The sequence below is a fragment of the Cupressus sempervirens genome, chromosome 1, assembly GCF_028749045.1.
Source record: "Cupressus sempervirens isolate cs-2001-9-10 chromosome 1, ASM2874904v1, whole genome shotgun sequence".
Taxonomy (NCBI): domain Eukaryota; kingdom Viridiplantae; phylum Streptophyta; class Pinopsida; order Cupressales; family Cupressaceae; genus Cupressus; species Cupressus sempervirens.
The window spans coordinates 84,424,302-84,447,200 of NC_143118.1; the positions used below are offsets into that span (position 1 = coordinate 84,424,302).

The following is a 22,899-nucleotide window of genomic DNA, read 5'->3' on the forward strand; positions in this document are numbered from 1 at the left end:
GCCTTCCTCCTAATGTTGTTTATGCTACCCCACCTAACTTGATTTTATATGCCTACTTGGAAAAAGGTAGAATTATTGAAATTTTTTCCTTATTGATTTTGTAGAATTCTATCTGGAGAGCTCACATGTAAATTATTTTTTTATTATAATTATTTTTAAAACTATTAAAGTATAATATGTGATACATCTCAAAAAAGATACACTTGAGTTTTTTTTGTGATAGTGGGCAAAGAGGGTTGTACAACCTAGCATCCGTAGAGCCCTCATCATTCTCTCATGTACTAGCATTACATGGTGTTGGCCTCTCCATGGATCAAGAAATAAGATTATAGTAGGCAATTAATTCTAGAAACCTTTAAATGCAATAATGGCGTTCATTCCTCTATGAAGGCTCACAACAACCAGTCTATTTTGCACAACCACACCACCTCTCATGCTTATTTCAACATTCATCATGGAGAACATGAAGAAGTTGCAGGAAAATAGTAAGATGGAAGAGGAAGAAAAAACTTGTTCAAGCAAGCATTAAAAGGAAGCCAACACGTCCCAACCGAAGCCAAGTTCATTAGAGACAGTTAATCCTCGATCACTCAACCCGCCAGAAATGCAAATGGAGGTAAGGACTTGTCTTCACCCTACTTCATTATTAAACCTAATGACTAGATGAGGGTAGAGTTATATAAAGAAAAGAATAGGTTAAAGAACATCACAATTTTCTTTGCTACAATGGACCCTCTTAATTTACCCTCAAGGAATTTCCTTAATGTCTGGTTTCAAAGAGTATGGGGTCACAAATTAGGGCACCATTTTTCTTTTTGTCATATGTTGTGGAGAGGATTATTTATAGTGTTATTTTGCAACCCTAACTCCCAAAAAGTTGTGGTTGAGAAATAAGTATGGGAAGTTAGTAATGTAGAATTTAGGGCATTACCATGGTCTCTCAAAGTGGTTAACAATGAAGTCCTGGCCCTTGCCAGCCTAAGATGGATTGCTTGAGACTTTTGGAAAAGTCATTAAAATTGATCCTTCTAATACCCTAATCCCTAATGCTGACATCATAATCCTCATTTCAATCCTCCATGGTGTTGATGCCCCTTGAAATATCTACCTAGATATCAGTACCTCTCTCGTTTGTTGCCCTATAATTTACATGGGAGGGCTTAATTCTTGCTATTTGTGTAGAAGGGAAGGACACATAAGTAAGGATCCCTCACTCCTTACTGGTAAAAAACCCCATAGTCTTTTCTTTGTGCCTCCCTTATCTCCACCAAAACTTAAGTCAATCATTTCCTCCCCTCGAAAAGATTCCACACAATTTTCTATTGACCCTAAGGCTTCTCAATGGCTAAAAGACTCTAACAATCTCAAAGCCTCACTAGATGTTTTGAAGGACTAGTTTGTTAAACCTTTAGTAGTTCATAAAATACCATAAGTTCAAGCCTCCTTAGAAGATCTTGTAACCCTACTAGATGCTTAACCCTTGGACTTTGGACTTTCCCCAAAGCCCTCTATAGTCATCTCATGCCCATTAAGTGCTCAACAATTGGCCTTGAGATCTTTGAAGGAAAAGGCTAAATTGGTTGGCAAAGGTCCACTTCAATTATGTAGCCTTCCCTTAGCCTGATCTAGATGAGAAAAGGGGTTTCCTCTCCTCTATCAATTATCCCTAGGGCTAAACTTGACTTAGAGAACCCAAAAAGTTTGGATACATAAGTCCCTATTATCCCCAAAGATGGACTACTTGAATGCAGAGGAAAGATTTCATGATTATTCTCTCATTGTCATCCGAACTTCTTCTGAATCTCCTATTAATGGTATAATAGAGGGAAATGTTCTCAATCTTGATAGTGGTAAATCTAATGACACTTGGTCTCCCCTAGAGGATAATTGTCAAGCTAGGGAGGTGAAACCTGTTATCCATCCAAAATTTGGAGTGGTGGAATGCTCCAAAATTGACAATATTGTGGAGGAGGACACATTTTTCTTTAGTGTTGAAAAAATTAAAGATAAGAGGAGATAAAAGAAAAATAATACCCCTCTCATTGATGAAAATGGAGAAATTGTAAGGATGAAAAAGGACAGGCCCTCTTAGATGAGTGGTAATATAAAGGCCTTCAAGATGGCTAGAAAAAAAATGCTAGAATGTTTCAAAGGCTTTCAGACCCCTGTGGAGACAGATAAATAATCACTTTCAGGGTAATGTTAAAACTAGCTTCGTGGAATATCAGGGGTCTAGAAACCTCAAATTGAAAATATATCATTAAGATATTCCTTAAGTGGGCAAAAAATATTGATATCATGTTGATTCAAGAGGTCAAGGTAGTTGGCTTTGCACTTGAAATATCTCTCAAATGCATATGGAAGGATGCATCTGCTTCTCAACTAAGCATCCTAAGGGGAGGGGTGGGTGGGAGGGGGGGGGCTGCCATTCTAGTAGGCCCTAAATAGAGGAAGAAAATCATTAACTCAAAGAACTCACCTTGTAATAGAGCCTCATGGGTGTCTTTTAAGGCTGATAACTTTGAATTTGGCATCTGCTCAGTTTATGCCCCTAATGATCACTCTAATAGAATCAAGTTATGGCAATGGCTAACCTCTATACCAAATATCCCTTGGATTTTAGCTAGAGACTTTAATATGGTGGAGAGATCCCAATATAAGACTAGTGGCCTTAAGCTCAAATAGAAAGGGAATGAATAATACTTTTGGTCTAGAATGATGAACAACCTCAATCTCATAGACACTCTTACTGATTCGAGGCATCAATCCTTGGGTATCTGGTTCACCTGGTCCAATTATCAACAAGGAAACATGAGGATTTATTCCAGACTTGATAGAGTTTACTTTGATAAGAATTCTTTCAGTTGCACCAAGCCCTTTGATAAAAATATTTTTTAGGTCCTCCCTTATTCTCTCTTTGATCAATTTTGGTTAAAATATTCAAACTTGGAGCCCCCCATTCTAGTTTCAAAGCCCTGGAGTCCTTTAATTTCAATGCCTCTTTACAGGAAGATCAAGACATGCTAGCTAGTACCAAAATTATATAGTGGTACAACTCAACCATTTGTAGGTACATAAATCCCATCTTGAAATGGAATCAAACTGTTAACATTTGGCAACAACTATTCAAAACCGTGGGAAAAAAAAGCCCAAAGATGACAAAGCATTGGAACTCTCTTTGATCAAATCCCTACAATCGGCTAAGTCCTCTCTTAAAAGCCAACCCTCCAACCCCCAAATTCTTAAGACTATTACTAAAACTAAGCATGACCTTAGGATACTTCAAACTAAGAAGATTCAAGGGGCCAAAGTTCGATCCAGAGCTAACTAGTTAAAGATTGGGGATAACGGTTCAAATTTTTTCTTCAAAGTTTAGAAATTTAAGGAAGCAAAACACAACATTGTGTGTGTGAGAGAGAGAATGGTCACATCTACACAGATCCAAAGAGTATCCTTTGTGCCTTCACCAGATTTTATAAATTATTGTTCTCCTCACAAGATGTTGGGGATAACATGATTAGAGCTAGGAGTATTATCTAATCTATTATTCCTAAGAAACTATCTGAGATGGAGTCATCCCAGCTGGAAGCACCAATTTTCCTTGTTGAGATTAAAGATGCCATATCCACTTTGGGCAAACAAAAAGCCCCAAGATCGGATGGGCTACCTATGAAATTCTTTAAGATTAACATAGATTATATTAGCCCGACTCTCCAAGAATTATACCTATTTGCTCTAGAAGAAGGCTCTTTTGGACAAGACATCAATGTAGGACTCATAAAATTAATTCATAAGGGAGTGGATTAAACTCTAATTAAAAATTGGAGACCAATTACACTCATGAATGTGTCTTACAAAATCCTTGCAAAGATCTTGGCTTCTAGGTTAATGCACATCCTCGCTAAGATAATTAGTTAGACTCGTATAGGCTTTGTCAAAGGAAAATATATCTTGGGGAACCTACTTACTTGCTGGGAAACCATGGATTGGGCTAGATGTTTAGAATGAGATATTGGAATGCTACTTATTGACTATGAGAGGACATATGACAAGATTGAGTGGAACTTCATATTCATGATGTTGAGGGCCCTAGGGTTTCCAGAAACATTTCTTCATATGGTAGGTATACTCTTGAAGGATGTTAATGTTGTAATTAAGGTGAATGGGGTTAGATCATAAAATTTTGCACTCTCAATATCTATCAACCAAGGTTTCCCCCTAGCCCCAACATTGTTTGTGATAACTGCAAAATCCTTGCATTTCATTCTTAGAGAGAATCATCTTTCCCCTAAAGTTTAAGGTCCCTTCTTACCAAATGGGAATGAAATTTCCAATGTCTAGCTTGTGGATGACACTAGCATTTTATTTAAACTTGAAGAGAAAAATATGGAGCACCTGATGGCTAAACTAGACCTTTTTTGTGTAGCCCCAAGAAGCAAAATTTCCATCTCCAAATCCATCCTTTTGGGATGGAACCCAAAGCCTCCTCCTTGGTGTAGCAAGTTTGGTATCAAGTGGGGTGGTCCAAATCATGTTGTGAAGTATCTTAGCATTCCCTTTTCCATTAATCCAAACATTAATGGTATGTGGAGTTGGGTCAAAGAGAAAATTAGTTGTAAACTCAACAAATGGAACACTATGTACTTATCAATGGTAGGGAGGATTCACATTTAATAGAAAATCCTTTCTTCTTACTTAATATACTTCTCCTCGGCATGGCTCTTTAATGTCAGTCAATTTAATTTTTTTATAAAAGATCATTTGAGACTTCTTTTGGTCTGATGGGAAGGGAACATGTAAAACCCACCTTGGATTGAGACTGAAAGACTTGAGAACCCAAGGCATTGCATTAGTAGTTAAATGGATTGCAAAGGCAACATAAGGGGATGAACCTTGGAAAATCCTTATTAGACATAACAGAAGTAGAGGTTACCAAAGTGTTGGAATAACTAGAATATTCTAGATTTCCTTGCCTTGGAATGTAAAACAATGGTGGGAGGCTCCAATGTGTGTTTAAATCACTCTAGAAGAGTTGGGGGAAAGTGAGACCTTTTCTTGGTACTATTCAAAGATTAGAAAATGGTAACATTTGGTGTGGCTCTAGTCCCATTGGTGGAACTTGAAGAGCATATCTAAGCCTCTAGCCCTTGTGCAAGGATGTTCAATGAAGAAATGGGCTAAGGATGGAGTTAAGAACTTACATGATATTCTTAGTAATGGAAGTCTAGTGGAATGACATGAGTTAAAAACTAGATTATCATTATAAGAGTCCCAAAGGAGAACATTTGATATGATCAAGAGTGCTCTTGAAGCATACGAGCTCATATTTGAATGCTACACTATTGATTCTTGTTCTTTTTAGTTGAGGTGGCCTGACTCCTCCTCTTTGCATCTTGACAAGTCTAAGCATGTCTATTCCATCCTCTCCTTTAGTTCAGTCATCCTTGACAATCTCAATGCTTGCTGGAATCTTTCCCTCACCCACAATATTTAAAGAAACTTCTTAACTAGCTTTGGGCCAGACCTATTTAACCAAAAGTCATCTATTTTATCTAGAGATAGATCCTTCACAAGATGCCTTTCAAGAAACTTGGAGGTGAACCCAACATCTACTATGTATGCTCTCAGCTAGAATCTATGGTTCATGTGTTCTTTCATTACCCATTGGCCCAGGATATTTGGTAGTTGTTTGGGTTTGTGTTGGAGTCCAATTTTTTTGTTGAAACATTATTTATGGTAAAATTTATCCTAACATCAAAGAACTTATTTTTTTCTAGACTATTCTTTCTTCATTTATACTCTAGTATCTATGAAAATTAAGGAATAATAACATTTTTCAGGGTAAAGATAAAATGCTTACGGAGTCTCTAAGGAGACCCATAGCTGATGGTATTGTTGTGTAGGTAATTGCTATATTCAAGTTGAAGGAGGAGCAGTTCAAGCAGTTTATGCAAGAGGGTAAAGGTTTGTTGACTAAGAAAGATCTGCATTATGGGTTTACCTCTATGAAGAAAAAGGAAGGAAGCGACTCGTGGGATGATTTTATGTTCCCTTATCATAGCTAATAAGAAAGATCAATGATGAAGGTACTTGGAGAAGAAAAGCATCTGAAAGGGAAGCTCCCCCTATGTTCTCCATGCCTTCTCTTGTGCGATTCACCACCTCAGACTCTAGTGAGGAAGAGGAGGAGGCTTAACTTACAAGCTGAACTTTGATACTTATGTTATATTGTATTAGCTCTCTGATGGTTGTATAAACTTTCTGCCACAACTGATAGACTGTTTTTTCTTTTGTAAGTCCTAGTAAGGTTGTTTTTTTTTGTAAGCTTTCATAATCTATGACATTATGGTCCTTGTAAAACTCTTTTATTTCTTGACATGCAATAGTAAAAAAGATACACTTGTAAATATGTTCATTCTTACAACTGTTGATGATTTCTACCTATGTAAAATTGCTTTAGTAGTTAAAATTATCTATGACACTATTATTATTAGCCTCATACTAGAACTATATTACGATAGCAACAAATTATAATGTTGTTGTTGTAAATTAGCCTTTGTGGAACATTCCACTCTTTACTAAGTTGTTTCTTTTAAACATGTTCCTTTTTCTACATTTTATATTTGTTAAATTTATAATTATTATTTATTTAATATTAAAAACTTTAATTAATCATTAGTTAAAAATGTTTATTATAAATAAACATAAACAGGTAACATTAAATATGTTTATTTTAAGATCAATCTTGAAAATGTGGTATATCTAATATTTACAATCCCCTTTCAATCAAAAATCACATATCTTAAAGTGTGCTATATTTAATATTTAATATTTACTAGCGTTTTCAATCAAAAATCATGTATATAGCACTAAACTAATATTTTATTAAGCCGATAGATTTTTTCTTTGGAGGGAACCTCCTCTTGTATGTGGTTTTTATTGTCTCATGCATGATACCAGTCTCACGCTAAGTCTGGTTTTAAACAACGATTTTGATGAAATTAAAAACTAGCTTGTACACATAGTCACAGGTTCCCCATGCTGTGTTTGCTTATGTGTCACTGGCATGAAGAGTCGATAGCCGACGAATTTGATCTGGTTTTGGACAACGATTTTGATGCAATTAAAAACTAGCTCGTACACAGTCACAGGTTCCCCATGCTGTGTTTGCTTATGTGTCACTGGCATGAAGAGCCGATAGTCGACGAATTTCCCACTCACCACCAAGTGTAGCCCATTCCCATCCAACTTTGACAATGTCTGCATTTGTTGCAATGAATTTGTGAGGGTTTTCATGCAAAGTGTTTCAATAATGTGGTGGTTGTAGTTTTTTTTTTTTAAAGGTTATGTACTAAATATTTTTAAAATATTTCTTTAAACTCGGATTTATAACTGAACATTGTATTTCATATTTATTTTTTAATTGAATTAAAAAACATCTCTTTAATATATATTTTATCAATTTACTGTTTGAAAAGATCTTTAATAGTTTTTAAAATTATTTCTATAGTGAATTAAATCTTGTTATTTTCATTAACATTTAGATTATAATTTATTCTATAATTAAAATAAGTATTTCTAAAAAAATTACTTTTTAATAAAGTTTATGATTTATTTATGAAATCAAAATATTTTTCTATTTAGTTTTAAAAATATTTTATTTAGGTGAAGTATTGATTATATATTTTATTTTCACATTGTTTTACATTAGAAAATCTTCTTATTTTTTAAATTTTTTTTCTAAATAAAATATAAATACTTCACATTTTAATGCTAACTATCTAAATACCCATAAAAAATGCTAAATATCTAAATATCTTGATTTTAATTACGTGCACATTTGGTGCTTATATTCATTTTAGGTTTTATTATTATTGTACATTATCTTAAGTATCTTTTAAAAAATTTGTCTTAGTATTTGAACAATGTAAGTGTATAAGTATATTAATGTTCATGTTTTAAAATAATTTCATACAATATATCATAACTATGAAAAAAATAATGTTAAAGTAGTTATATCATTTTATGAAATCTTGTAATATTAAATGTTTAATAGTTTAATATAAAGAGATTTGAATAGTCAATTAGAAAAAAACTCTATTTATTTTAATAAGTTAATATTAAACAACATCATAATGAACTATGACAACTTTATATCTAGCTATGATTAAATCATAAGCCTGACTATAATCTTAATTGTAAACACTAAAACATAATTTATACTATGACTTCATTTTAACTCTAGTCAAAATCTAAATGATACTAATCATCACATAAACCCTAACTTATTATGTGACTTGTTGATACACAATTATTAGTTTTATAGACGACATATTAATTAATATATGCCTAAATATATAATTAATCAAATATAAATAATATTAAGAAGTACTAAAAAAATAATTATCGCAAACATGAAGTTAAATATAATTGAAAATTTCTTATATAAATTAACAAATACAAATGCATCTATTGTGTATTAATTCCTTTCATTCAACTCATATATAATTATCTTATTACTATTTTTGTTTTTTCTAATGAATAGTCCCTTCCTTATATTAAAAATAATATAATATAGTTACATATTCACAAAAAAAAGGGGTCAGGGGAAACAGGATCACCCCGCAAGTACAGTTGGCCCAAGGTTGGAGATCAACTATTCATCAAGAAAAACACATAAAGCAAAAAGTCTCAGGTTGTTAGTGTAGTGCCAGCCGAGGGAGGAGGATCCTTATCATCAGATCCCCACCCAGAGGTGGGGTTAGCGGATGGCTCAAGGGGAACCCATCTGTCAATAACAACAACATTATCATCTTCCTTCTCTCTCAAGTCTGGGAGGAGAAATGGCTAAATATTTTTTAAAAATAATATATATTTAAATAATGTGAATATTACATTTTACCACTCTTAAAACATAATGAATACCTAGTAATGTTAATCTTCTATCAAATGTGTCAAGTGGCATATTGAATCCCCTCAAACCCCAATTAGAGTGCAAGAAGAGACTCCAACAGAAGAGAGTAAATCTTCTTCATTTGCTTTCTCTTGTACAATGCTATTCTACACACCAATGGATTAGGTAAAAAATTTGTGAATAAACATGAACTGCTTCATCATTTATTACCTATATTGTTCATGAGAATATGCATCCAACAATATAACATGATGATTAAAATATGATGCATGTACTTTTGTTTGACTTCATGCTTTAAGTGGTTAATGATTTGCATCACAAACTACTCTAAAGTTTTCCTATGATAAACTTATGCAAACATGATTAGCCTTAACTCCTCAATATGTTAGAAACAAGTTTTCTAGATGACAGTATTAAGAACACCTGACATACTGGAAGAACTTACACCTAAAATCCTCTATATTTGGTGCATGTAGAATTAATTCTCCATTTGATTTCAAACAATAATTGGAAAGTTAAGGAAAGTACCTACTTTAAGTTGGAATCTCCTAAAATATGCCCAATAGAGTCTCAACTCCAATATATTTTAATAAATATATCAAAAGCTAGAAGCAAATCAAAATTCTAACTAGCAAATATTTAAGGAATTTAAGTTAAGATATGGTAGTTTCTATATTGATTTTTTTGCAAGACTTTAGTATCAAAATCTCATATCAAACTCGGTTATCCATCATCAAGATGAAGTGAGCCAAAGAAATCATAACTCCTTTGGCTCTCTTCATCATGATGATCCTCATGTAGATTGATAATGCTTTCTTAAAGTGAATGACAATGCCCCATGATTACAAATAATGCAAAAAATTTACCCTCAAGTCCCAATTGCTGCTTTCAATACATCATATTTCAATTTTCAACAAATATTTCTTTTGTATGTCCTCACTAGATATAACAATCAAAACTTTTCCATGCTAATGTTATGTTCCTTATGTGAATATATAACAAATTTTACACTCATAAACGTTGTGTTCCTTATTATTAATTTCTGCCATAGGCAGGAATACTATCGCATTCCTTAGATGCAATTAAAAACTATAAAATATAATATTAGTTTAACCAATGAGATTGTAGTATTTTTTCAGTTCTAAGTTTTTTTTATAAAGTTTGAACATTTTTATTATTTTCTGAAATGGAAAAAAGCTATTTAACTAAAATCTTATTGGCTCTTGCTAATAAAAGTAAAGGAGAAAAATAATTTTTGAAACCAAAATAATAAAAAATTAAATTAAAACTCTAACTTTTAGCATTAATTTTGCAATTAATATGATTGAAAATATCATAAAAGATGATGTGACACTACATTTACTTTATCATCAAGAATTTCAGAATTTAAATTCTTTATAAAATTTAAACATTTTTATTTTATTTTTTGAAAAACAAGAATAATATCTAATTGAAATCTGATTGAGTCTAACTAAATATTAATGGAGAAATTTAATTTTTAAAACCAAAAATCAATGAAAATTTTAAAATTCTTAATTTTTGTATTAATTGTACAATTAATATAATTATTATAAACGATATCTCACACCACACTTTACCTCACCATTAGTCAAATTAATAATAATAAAATGTACTAACTCATAAAATTTTGATTCATTTTGTCCTTAAAGCATCATCTTTTAAAAGAATTAAAAGTAATAAAAATTAAATAATGTAACAAAGAATTTCAAAAACTAAAAACTAAATAATACTAGAAAGAATTTTAAAATGGTAGTTATTATACGTCAACTATGTTTATTGTTTATGTATTTAAAATTTAAAATGTCTTATATCATTTTTGGGTGTCAAGTTGTTGATTAAATATTTAATAGTGTATAAAGATGACAATTGATTGTAATTTATTTTAAATAAAGAATTATTTGATGTTAAATATTTGTAAAAAAAAATAAATTGTTTGGTAATTTTCAATTTCTCTAGTTTTTTAATCATATAATTATTTCTTTTAGGAAATTGGTTTATGATTTCGTACATTGTAAACATGCTAAAAATAAAATAAAAATTTTATTGTATTGCAGACTTCAAGACACAAAGAATAAACAATTTAAATTGTGGATATCTTTTCTATATGTAGAATTTAGCTATAGCATGCTTATGCTTTTGTTAGGGTTTTGGTTGGTATTGTTTAACCTTGCACAAGATCTCAATGATCCATGTGTTCACAACACATTACAAGACATTTATGACAACTTTATAATTGCATTCAAACTAATATTGTAGAAATTTTATTTATTATCTCAAGACTTCTCGTGAAAAAACCAATAATGCAAAAAATGTGTTGCCTTGTAATGTATGGGTGATTATTTTAGTGAAATTGAACAACATTTCTTGAGGGCTTATGAAGACGATTTCCAGTCTCAAAACTCTTGAAGTCAAAAAATTCCATTTTGTTCTAAAATTCTTTTACACTTCTGAGTTTTCTAATTTAGAGCTTGTTGTAACTTTTTTTGTAAAGGCATTGATGTTAAAATTCTAATGACACAAAGAAGTCATTTTGCACTTGGTAAGAGCTATAATTTATCTACTCGCATTCAACTACAAACATTAATGCAAAATGTAATTGTCTATATTTCTCCATTGTCTTTAACTCTTAAGTTCTATGTACAATTACAATTAATTTTAATATGATTTAAAGATGGCTCAACCTCTAAAAGATCAAAGGATATGAAGAACGTTGTTCTGATACATTTTGCATTCCTTCAAATTAAAAAGTTTATTCCTCCATCTCAACCCTTTATTGCCACACTCTGCAATATTATAACCATGATACATATGGCAGGAATTACACACTTTGCATCTTTTATTGAACTTTAACAAATTCTCATCAAATATATTATATTTTTTTATGTCACTTATCCCTTGAACCTCTTATAGATACAAGTGCTAGTATAAAATACAACCACCTATGCATGGCACTTCCACTCATTCAACGCAAGTGTTATTTTTGTCAAAATCTAGATGATCATAGCTTACAAATAGTTTGTGTCTAGAGCTCTTTCACACCCACAAATGACTGTCAATTTTAATTAGCGCCTTGGCCTTGTTGGGATCATCATACAAGATTTGTAAACTATTTGGTTAAACTCCAAGATTTAGCACAAATGTTGTTGCAAGTGATGTTAAAAGGACATTGGAGGTTTTCAATTAGGAGCTCTAAATTCCCTACCAGTATCACTAGTGTGGCTATAATTCTCAAGAAAATTTACCCAACTACAAAACCCAAGGTCTAGAAACACATCATTGGCCCAAGCTAGTCGTAGAGGAAAAACTTGTCAGGTGGAAAAGCACATGGATGAAGCAAAATGACAAATGGATGCGAAAATGGGATATCAACATCCATACTTGCTTGGATAACATTAAAGAAATAAAGAAGTTTGTCGTGGAAAATTTTTGCAATATTCTATGGACAAGACACATTGGGCTGAAAAAATCTTATTACATTAAAGAATTTAACCCCACTTCTAGTCATGATGAAAATGCCTATATAAGAGCACCTATTAATTGGAAAGCAAAAATGTTGATGGCACAACTCAAAAGAATTTAACCCCACTTCTAGTCATGATGAAAAGGCCTATATAAGAGTACTTATTAATTGGAAAGCAAAATTGGTAGATGATAAGTTCCAAAGGAAGAGTGGACAAACAAAATGTGTTTATTTTGTAATATGGGAGTAGTTGAGACAGAGTAGCACTTTGTTATGGATTGCTTGGCTTACAACAACATCAGGTCTAGTTATACAGAGATATTGCAGAACAAGGACTTCAACTATTTATTCGAGGAAGATCAAGTGAAGAGAACAGTAGCTCTGATCATCAAACTTTAGAGAAGGAGAGAAAAGTTAACCAAAACCTTGCAACTAGATTAGTTCCACTCCTTCCTTGGGGGGTGATTGTGTGGGTCCCATAGGCTACTTTAGCCTCGTGGACTGTTGGCATTAAGTTATGTTTGTCATTAGTGACAACACTTATTTATAATTCTGTATGGTTACCAAGTTCATCACTCAATCTCCAATGTTCACCAAGCATTTAGTGGTTGCCAAGTAAGTTCAACAATTTAGTGGTTCACGCCGAGCATTCCAAAGGTTACCGAGTGAAAATAGACAGTGTGTAGTCCAATAGTTATCATCGAGCAGTTAGTGGTTACCGAGCTTCGTAGTATTTACCAAGTCATCAGTTGCTGAGATGTGAAGCCAGTATCTACCGAGTGATGGGATAAGTAGTGTTTACCGAGTGAAAGCAAGGTAAACATAGTATCCAATTCTTACTGAGTTACACTATATCTACTGAGTCTCCAATGTTCACCGAGTGCGAAGCTACTTTGAGTGATTAGTATGGACCGAGCCTCTACTTCTGTCGAATGCATGACGATGCCGAGTAATGTAGTGGATGTCGAGTATCAAAAGGTCACCAAGTCAGCTATTCAGAACCTAAATTTCCACATTTGGGTCGACTCAGTAATATTTGTGTTAACTTGTGTTTTGGCCGACCTTGTAAATATGAGAATTGGGATGGTATATATGTAATGTATTATATCATTCTTCGATATGATGACAAGTAATGTTTTGAGAAGAGTAAATGCAAATCAGCAACAAAGTAGAGCATTCAACAAGGTCTATAAGGAGCAGTCAAGTCAAATCCATCACAAGAGGTGATCAACATTTCAAGGATCTAATCAGCAATCAGTTGTAAGTAAGATCAACTATTTCATCCTAATAGGTGAATCATATTTAAATCCTTTAACATGATAGACTTAACATTCTTTTTTTAAAATCTCTTAATAGAGTGCATACTTCATTGTATGTTTGTAAAACCTCTAACAAAGTGGACCTAGCAGTCCTAATTGCTCCTAATAGGGCAGATCATCAAAAGTGATCATTGTAAGCCTTAATAGGCCAACTTTATACTGCAGTATTGAAGTTTTGTGGGTATCATCCTCACCCTAGTTTTACTTTCTATTTGGAAAGTTTTTGGGTCACCAAATATTGTGTTCATGTGCTATGAATGTTTATCTTTCAATTTCTTGTGTATGTAGTAGATTAGATCAATTAATGGTGAATGGGTTATGTTGATTAAGTGTTGAATTTGATAAAAGTTTTGAGGTTATTGAGTTACCCCTCCCCTCTCAGTAACCTAGCTAGTCTTGATTATTTCCAACAATTGGTATTAGAGCTTTGTGGTTCTTAGGATAAAGTTTGACAAATTGAGAAAATATCAAGGACAATGGAGATATTCAAACTTGACAAAGCCATTGACAATGAGAAGCTAGATCTAGAGATGGCCATAGCTCAACTCGAGGAAGCAAAAGAGCATCTTTTCCAATCCCTAAAAAGAAGGAAGGAACTTGCAAAATAGATGAATGATCACTGGTATGTTGAAGAAAAGATTGAAGACTTTTTCCCTTTAAGCAGTTTAGATGAAGCAAATGAGGCAATCAGAGAACTCCTAGAAAAGAATGGTAAGAAAATTGAAAAGAGAACAAGAAATTCAGTGAATAAGATTGTGTGAAATCTTGGAACAAAGGAACAGGGCAAGTGAAGACTTGGAGTCAAGGAACAATGAAACTTAAAATCAATCCTTTCAGCAAGAAAGTCTTATCAATCAGCTCTCTAATGCAAATGAGGAAATCACGAGTCTGAGAAATGAAAATGAAAGGTTAAGGAATGATCTAAGCGCTGAAAAGCAAATCAATGAAAGATTGAAGGTTGATCTAAATTCTGAAAAACAACTCAATGAAAGAATAATGAAATCCCAAGCAGACATGGATCAACTGAATTAGCAAAGAGAGCAGAATCTTTATAGGCAAAAGGGTAAAGCAGGACTTGGATACAAAGAAGAAGGTGAATCCTCCAAACAAGGTGCTCAAAGGAATCAAATACCTACTTGCAATCTCTGTGATAAGATAGGTCATACATCAAACAAATGTTGGAGCAATGGAAAGGCAAAATTCAATGGAAAAAGCTATAATTGCAGTCAGCATGGTCATAAAGCTAATGAATGCAAGGAGAAACCAAAGTTTGAAGGCAAATGTCACAAATGCAAGAAACAAGGTCGCAAGGCATCTAAATGGAGATCTAAACCATTCAATCTAGTTGAACAATTTGTAAAGGAAATATTTGGTTGGGACTACAATACTTGGTGTAGATGTCATTATTGTGGAGAATATGGACACATTGGCATAAACTGTGCAAGGCATCACTTGAGAAAGAAGGATACTACAATAAGATGTTATACATGCACTGAACTTGGTCACATAGCTAAGAATTGCACGAATATAGGTAGAGTTGAAGATGAAAAGAAAGCTAAAGTTGATAACATCAAGAAGTAGATGAGACAACAGTGAATTCCCAAGTCTACCGAGCAAGCCAATTCAAATGATGGCTATGTCACTCAAGAAGTGGGTGACTCCACCATTTCCAATTAAGTTCTTAAAGGAAGAATTGGAACTGTACTCTCAAGGTCACATCTTAAACAGTTCCAATTGAATGGAAGGAATCAAAAGATTCAAATCAGTATTTCAGATGCAGAGGAAGTATAACATCAGTATTCATTGAGCGAGGCTAGATCATATCGAGTGAGGTCGAGAGTAACAAATTTTGGTCATCGAGTTACAAGGTTCTACCAAGTTATCTAGAAAGATAGTGGATGACAACCTGTCAAGCACTATGTCATAATGGCTCTCTTCGTACTGAGCATTAAAGGAAGGTTTTCATCAAAAGGGTAGAATTTCAACTCCATTTTCACCATAAATTCAATCTATTCAGAGTAGAGAAATTTTCAGAGCATCCAGGCAATCTTGAGCATAGTTTGCAGCGAAATTTTCAAAGAAAAATTTATTAGTCTATCGAGCAATCATGGCATCCACTAGCAGCATCAGCAAGGCAAAGAAAGATCTAGAGATGTTAGTGTGTGGTGTCGAATGGAAGGCTCCAAACTTCAAATTGGTGCCAGCAATTGCGGAATCACTCGACCCTAATGGAGCTCAGTCTCCAATTCCACCAACGGTACTTCTTATAAACAATATTTGTACTCATTTCAAATGTATTGTGCAAGAAATTAGAACCCTAGAAATGGACAATGCCTTAGGAGAATTATGTGTGGATGGAACCCTCAAACCCGAGCATAAACACTTAGAGGAGAAAGGTCTAACCCACATTCTGCACCTGCCAAGAAACTTCCAAATTAAGTGGATTAGGTATATTTTGAGTCGTGTGCATAATGGTTAGTTGTGGTTGGAGCAACCCATCTTGATAACAAAGAAGATGATTCACAGAATCATGGGTCTCCCTATGCTCAATAAGGTCAAGGTTACCAAAACCCTAGATTGGGATGAGCTACAGAAGAAAACCCTAGCTGAATGGGATGGTAGAGGACTAAAAATCAGCAATGTATCTGATGTGGAACTTAGGTTTGGTATTCATATCATTGCCCATAAGATATATAGCTCCAACAGATTGAATAATGTGTCGTGTGAGGCTGTGGACTTAGCATATAAAGTTTTCAAGAAGAATTTGAAAATTGATTTAGTAGACTTAATGTTGAAACAACTTAACAAGAATATGGAAAGTATCAGGACTTCAAAGAATAATTCATGCAAATTTGGCTCTTTGTTAACTTGTTTGTTCTTTTATGTACAAAAGTTTTTCCCATCCAAAGGATCAGTGGTATAAAGAAAGGATACTCCAGTTTTGTACTGAATCAATGAGTTTATTGCAGAAATGGTTGAGAATTTTGATAGTATAATGGATAACTTTTTTGAAGCCTTTAAGGAGAAAATGAATAACAAGTTTTGAATTCCACCAAAACTAGTTGAAGACTACAAGGATGATGTTTGTTTCATGGTTTATTGTGATAGGGTATACATTCAGGCAGTAAGGCCTAGAATTGTATGGGTGAAACCTCTTCCCTACAAGGTTAATATTGATGAAACCAAAGAGATAATTGAAGCCTTGGTGAATGAGCCAGTAGATCCAAAGTTACCTATCTTTGGAACATATGATGATGCAAAGGCTAGGATAGAGCTTGAGATCAAGCTCCCACAGGCGGTAAGTAAAGGTAAGAGGAAGATAGCAAAGCTGAAAATTGCAAGTGCCCCTCTTATGCTTATCGAGGGAAAAGGAGAAGATGATGAAGAATCTGAAGAAGAAGAGCAGGAATCAAAAAAGGAGGAAGAGCCTATGAAAAAGAAAGGCAAGGTGATTATCACCAAGCCACCCAAGGCCTCCATAGCTGTGTTTACAAGAAGATCCAAGAATAAAGGAGATAGTGAAATTGTATTAAGTAAGTCCCCACTCACCTTCCAACAGAGATTGAAGCAATTAGAAGAAGGTGCATGTATCACAAATTTCAAAGCTTTAAAGTATGAAACAAGAACTGATGTAGAGAAAATGCAGATTGAGGAGCTAGTGTTGACTAAGATGGGAAAATGAAAATATTCCCCTGATCAAATTGCCCCTCAAATTTCCAATGAATTGTTGGCAAGATTAAAACCTAGATGGGAATCAGTTCTGCAGACAACAAAGGATATATATGAACAATATTTAATACAGTTGCTACTTACCAATGTTGAGGTTAAGGCAACAACAAAGGATAATGAAGCTAAGATGATGATCAGATTTCATACCTATTTGATTTTGGTCAAAGATATTGATCATGTCTTTAAAGATGCCACTGCTATGTGGAAAATGTTTATCATTTGCACAAACCAAGTGAGGATCCAGTGGAAATAAATGATGATGACAGTGACAATGATGAAGAAGATAATACACCTTGTGTCACTATTGATGCTAAGGATTATCAGGCAATGATGAAGGATGGTGAAGAAGAGAAAGAGGAGAAGCTGAAGAGGAAGATGAGGAAGGAGAAGATGAAGAGAATGATCCAATAAGGATAGCTGCACAAGTTATAGCCTCCCTTCCTCACTCTCCACCAAAAAATGGTACATCATCTGACATGAAGACAACTTCAACAAGTGTGATTGCAACTTCAATAGATACATCATCTGCTCAATCACTATTTGCTACCTCTCAACTCCAGGTATCAGTACTGGAAGTGTCTACCACTTCATCCACCGAGTTGTAGACCTCCTCTTCTTTAGCTCCTAAGTTAGGGACATCAACAATGTGTTCAACATCAAGTTCTACAATTTTTTCTACTTCAATTTTGCATGCACCTGTAAGTACTTCATGTGTAAATACTTCTACCAATGCTCCTATTATATGTACTTCAGTCAGTGCTCCACTTGTTATTACTTCAATTTTGGGTAGCACATCAATTTTGGATTCTGTCAGCACTCCTGTCAGTATTCCTTTAGTAGGCCCTATTCAAGTTTTTACAGCAAGCCCTACTATCTCTACAATTGTTTCTATTTCTAAGTCCAAGGCAGTAATATCAAAAGTAGAACCAAGGACACCCTTTAAACTTCTGATTACTAGAAAAGAATTTGATGAAGATATATACTTGGACAAAGAGATTACAATTCTTAAGTTGGATCTTGATAATGCCACTGTGGAACAAATGAGATTGGCAAGCCAACTTCTGGAACAAAAGGCTAGGTAGAAGTAGTTAAGAGAGGAAAGGGACAGAGAGTTCAAAATCATAGAAAGTGCAAATAACATTTTGACAGAGGCTATAGGCATAGATGTTGACTCATCTCAACACATTTTGTTACAATTAGAGGAAGCAGTGAATAAATTCAATGAGGACTCTACTTGTCAAGAAAAGTTGATAGAAAAGGCAAAGAAAAAGTTTGACAATAAGGTGCTTGAGCACGTTGCTTAGCACATTGCTATTAATCAGGTAGAGCTTTCCTCAATTTTGGGTAATCTTGAAAATTCTTTTACAAATGTAACATCTCTTTTTGCGAAGCTTTGTGATGTTACTGAGTACACTAAGGAAATTAAGAAAAAACTAAATAAAATTGATGAGGATCTGAAGGCCAGCGCCCAAAAGTTGCAACTTGACCCCAGTTCAAGCTCTGCACATCACATAAAGGTCAAATTTTGATCTGATTTGCAGGTAGAATTGTTGAGAGGAAGCAAGGATTAGGCCCACATTAATAGACATCCAAAACATGATCCTGCTAATCATGGACACAATGCAGAAACATATTGCATATTCAAAAACATTGATCCATGATAACAATTTTTCAATTGCAGGTCATATGATTGAACTTTCAGCAGAAATTCAAGTGGCACGTCATACCTGCAAAATTTTGCAAGAGAATTGGGATAAGACATTAGCTCTTATTCTCAAGGTACATTATGAGTTTCTCTCACATTTTAGTGTCTCTGTCTAAGTATCGTGTGTATAAATGTTTGACATTATTGTCAAAAAGGGGGAGAAAGAGATATTTGTGGAGAGACATATGTACAATACATAATAATAAAGAGAGACTTGTATATACAGTATGGTACTATGCCTTATATAATATGTACACTGTATGGGGGAGATATGTGCAAATGTATATACAACAGGTTTACAAAGACAAATTTTGAAAAATAAAAAAAAATTAACATAAGTTTTTGGCTAATAAGTGTTTTTGTCACTAATGCCAAAGGGGGAGATTGTTGGCATTAAGTTATGTTTGTTATTAGTGACAACACTTATTCATAATTCTGTATGGTTACCGAGTTCATCACTCAGTCTCTAGTGTTCATCGAGCATTCAGTGGTTGCCAAGTAAGTTCAACAGTTCAATAGTTCACACAGAGCATTCCAGAGGTTACCGAGTGAAAACAAATAGTGTGCAGTTTGGCAATTATCACTGAGTAGTTAGTGTTTACTAAGCTTTGTAGTATTTACTGAGTCATCAGTTGCTGAGATGTGGAGCCAGTATCTACTGAGTGATGGGATAAGCAGTGTTTACCGAGTGAAAGCAAGGTAAACATAGTATTTAGTTCTTACCGAGTTACACTCTATCTACGGAGTCTCCAATGTTCATCGAGTTCGAAGCTACGTTGAGTGATTAGTATGGACCAAGCCTCTACTTCTATCGAATGCATGATGATGCCAAGTAATACAGTGGATGTCGAGTATCAGAAGGTCACCAAGTCAGCTATTCAGAACATGAGTTTTCACATTTGGGCCAACTCAGTAATATTTGTGTTAACTTGTGTTTTGACTGACCTTGTTAATATGATAATTGGGATGGTATATATGTAATGTATTATATCATTCTTTAATATGATGACAAGTAATATTTTGAGAAGAGTAAATGCAAATCAGCAGCAGAGCAGAGTATTTAACAAGGTCTATAAGGAGCAGTCAAGTCAAATCTATCACAAGAGGTGATCAACATTTCAAGGATTTAATCAACAATCAGTTGTAAGTCAGATATGCTATTTCATCTTAACAAGTGAATCGGATTTAAATCCTTTAACAAGATAGACTTTACAGATTTAAATCCTTTAACATGATAGACTTAACAATCTTTTTCTTAAATCTCTTAACAGAGTACATACTTTATTGTATGTTTGTAAAACCTCTAACAAGGTGGATCTAGCAGTCCTAATTGTTCCTAACAGGGCAGATCATCAGAAGTGATCATTGTAAGTCTTAACAGACCAACTTTATATTGCAGTATTGAAGTTTTGTGGGTATCATCCCCACCTTAGTTTTACTTTCTATTTGGAAGGTTTCTGGGTCACCAAATATTGTGTTCATGTGCTATGAATGTTTATCTTTCAGTTTCTCATGCATGCGGTAGATTAGATCAATTAATGGTGAATGGATTATGTTAAGTGCTGAATTTGATAACAGTTTTGAGGTTACTGATTCACCCCTCCCCTCTCAATAACCTAGCTAGTCTTGATTATTTCCAACAGTACACGTCATTAAAATCTATCATATCATCATATCAAACCCATCGCATAAAAAAAAAACAAAAAAACACAAAGTGATCCCCTAAAAAATATGTGTGTCTTTTCGCAGATCAGCAATTTAAGTATTAACGGCAGACGTTTCAAGTGTCATTGAGCTGGTAGCAGTGTTAAATTTTCTTCATCCCAGCAGATCAAGAAACGTCTTAATTCATCTCACTGGATTTGGCAGCACATAATAAATTGGGTGCACCGACCCGTTTACCAGGTGAGGACCTTTTCCGCGTCAACCGCCGATTCAAACTAGTCAAATCCCACGTCGCCAAGCAACCGGTTTTCGGTGACAAACCCACCGTTTCCAATTTGCAAAAATCCTGCCCTGTTATATCCCAAATATCTTGAATGTATCGTCGGTTTTTTGTAACATTATATATATATCACATCAGGTGGTCGTTGTACTGAGATTCGAACTGGCCTTGTTCTGTAGGAAATAGATTGGAAATATATAGGAGGATTTTTGATTTGATTGTGAGCTCAATACAAGGGCATGGGGGAAGTGATGGCAGATGGGCAATCGGAGGAGACGAAGAAGAGAAGACGCAATGGAAGATGGGGGTGGGAGACCTGGTCAATTATAGGTGTTGTTATAATTTTAGCTGTTTCAGTGGCCGCCTGTGGACGACAATCAAAAAAATCTCTGTTTGGGGTCTCTACAGATGATTGTACCTGTCTTCAGGTAGGTGATCTAACATTCCCTGCCTTCTATGGATTTTTGTTTTCGTTTCAAAGTTTTTGAGTTTGAACCTGAATGATGAATTCCAGAGTCCCACACTGCCTAATTTTCAGTACCTCGCATAATGTGCACTTTAAATTGGAGGTCCCCTTCATTGGGTGTGGGAATTTGAACTTTAGTAGACTCTCCTGTCAATGCGCCCCTTTAACGTTAAACTGCGGCTCATGTTTGTGTTTAACCCATGTAAGATTGGGTCGCGCGTTTGCTATTTGTCAATGTGGGTCATGCTTAAACGTATTGCTTAGCACTTAATTACACAAACAACATCCGACTACATTCTTGAGATTAATATTTGGTAAAAGGTCAACGAAATTTCTGTGGTCGCGGCGAATCAGGGGACCTCTATATGAAAACATTTTATAAGCGATTTGATTTTTAATCTCATCCTACGTATTGCTTTTATAGGGTGTTCAACCTTATTCGAGATAATTGTTTTCGTATGGTATCTTACGAACTGATAAATAAGGTGTTCACTCCTATCCACTTCCGGATCTAGACCATTTACCTCCATCACAGAATATGCAGACCTTCAACATCAAGCTATATCGGGCTGTGCAAAATTGCATATCCATTTATCATTAACTTTGTCCAAGAGATCTACAATCCTGCCCTCATTGAATTTGAACATATGACCTCCTTTGTAAACATTAGTCAAGCTGAGCTCATTCGAGAATCGTCACTTCTCAATCTGACTTGAATAATCCCTTAATTATTCCATCACAAATTCAATTGAATATAGTGCATTCTCGTGGATCGCAACCTAATTTAATCATATTTTAAAGATTTATATGAAAGAGTCACACTTTCAAATCCTCCCAGATTCATTACACCACACCCTCACTGAATGCCGCCTGTAGTAAAGGGTAGGTTGTTTTTAAGGAGACTGATGCAGAGCTACCTAATGCTCTTACAAGCGTTCCTATACCATTACAACACAATTCCTTGGATTAACTATTTTTAGATTATGGGGAACACATTCTTAGTTCTCTCATCCTCATGATGGATCATTGAGTATGATCCAAAATGTTGATGCTAATAAACTCGCATACAATCTTACCCAGAAGCATGAATATAATAAGGGCTTGTTATTTTTATTTTCGCTTTTCTAGGATGTTAGAAGTATTTGCTTCCTAAATAAAGTGGTTTTTAATTATGTTTTTATGTGCAGAGTGCACACAAGCTCTCTGGAATCGTGGAGGATTGTTGTTGTGATTACAAGACTGTTGACACTCTAAACAATCAGGTTCTGCATCCCCTGCTGCAGGATCTTGTGAGAACACCTTTCTTTCGGTATTTTAAGGTGAATTTTTGAATGCTTTAT

General features: G+C 34.3%; 1 protein-coding gene across 3 annotated transcripts in view; it reads left to right on the forward strand.

Moving 5' to 3' along the window:
• The first annotated feature begins 20,919 nt into the window (after positions 1-20,919).
• The window catches only part of LOC149576348 (endoplasmic reticulum oxidoreductin-1-like), a 56,909-nt gene continuing 54,929 nt past the window's right edge, over positions 20,920-22,899 (forward strand). Inside the window, exons 1-3 of one of the 3 annotated variants that reach the window (XM_089816964.1) lie at positions 20,920-21,053; positions 21,273-21,521; positions 22,747-22,878. In XM_089816964.1, the coding sequence (XP_089673090.1) occupies positions 21,333-21,521; positions 22,747-22,878 (321 nt within the window). In that variant the 5' untranslated portion in view covers positions 20,920-21,053; positions 21,273-21,332. The other 2 variants (XM_089816968.1, XM_089816961.1) reach the window with 2 other exon arrangements.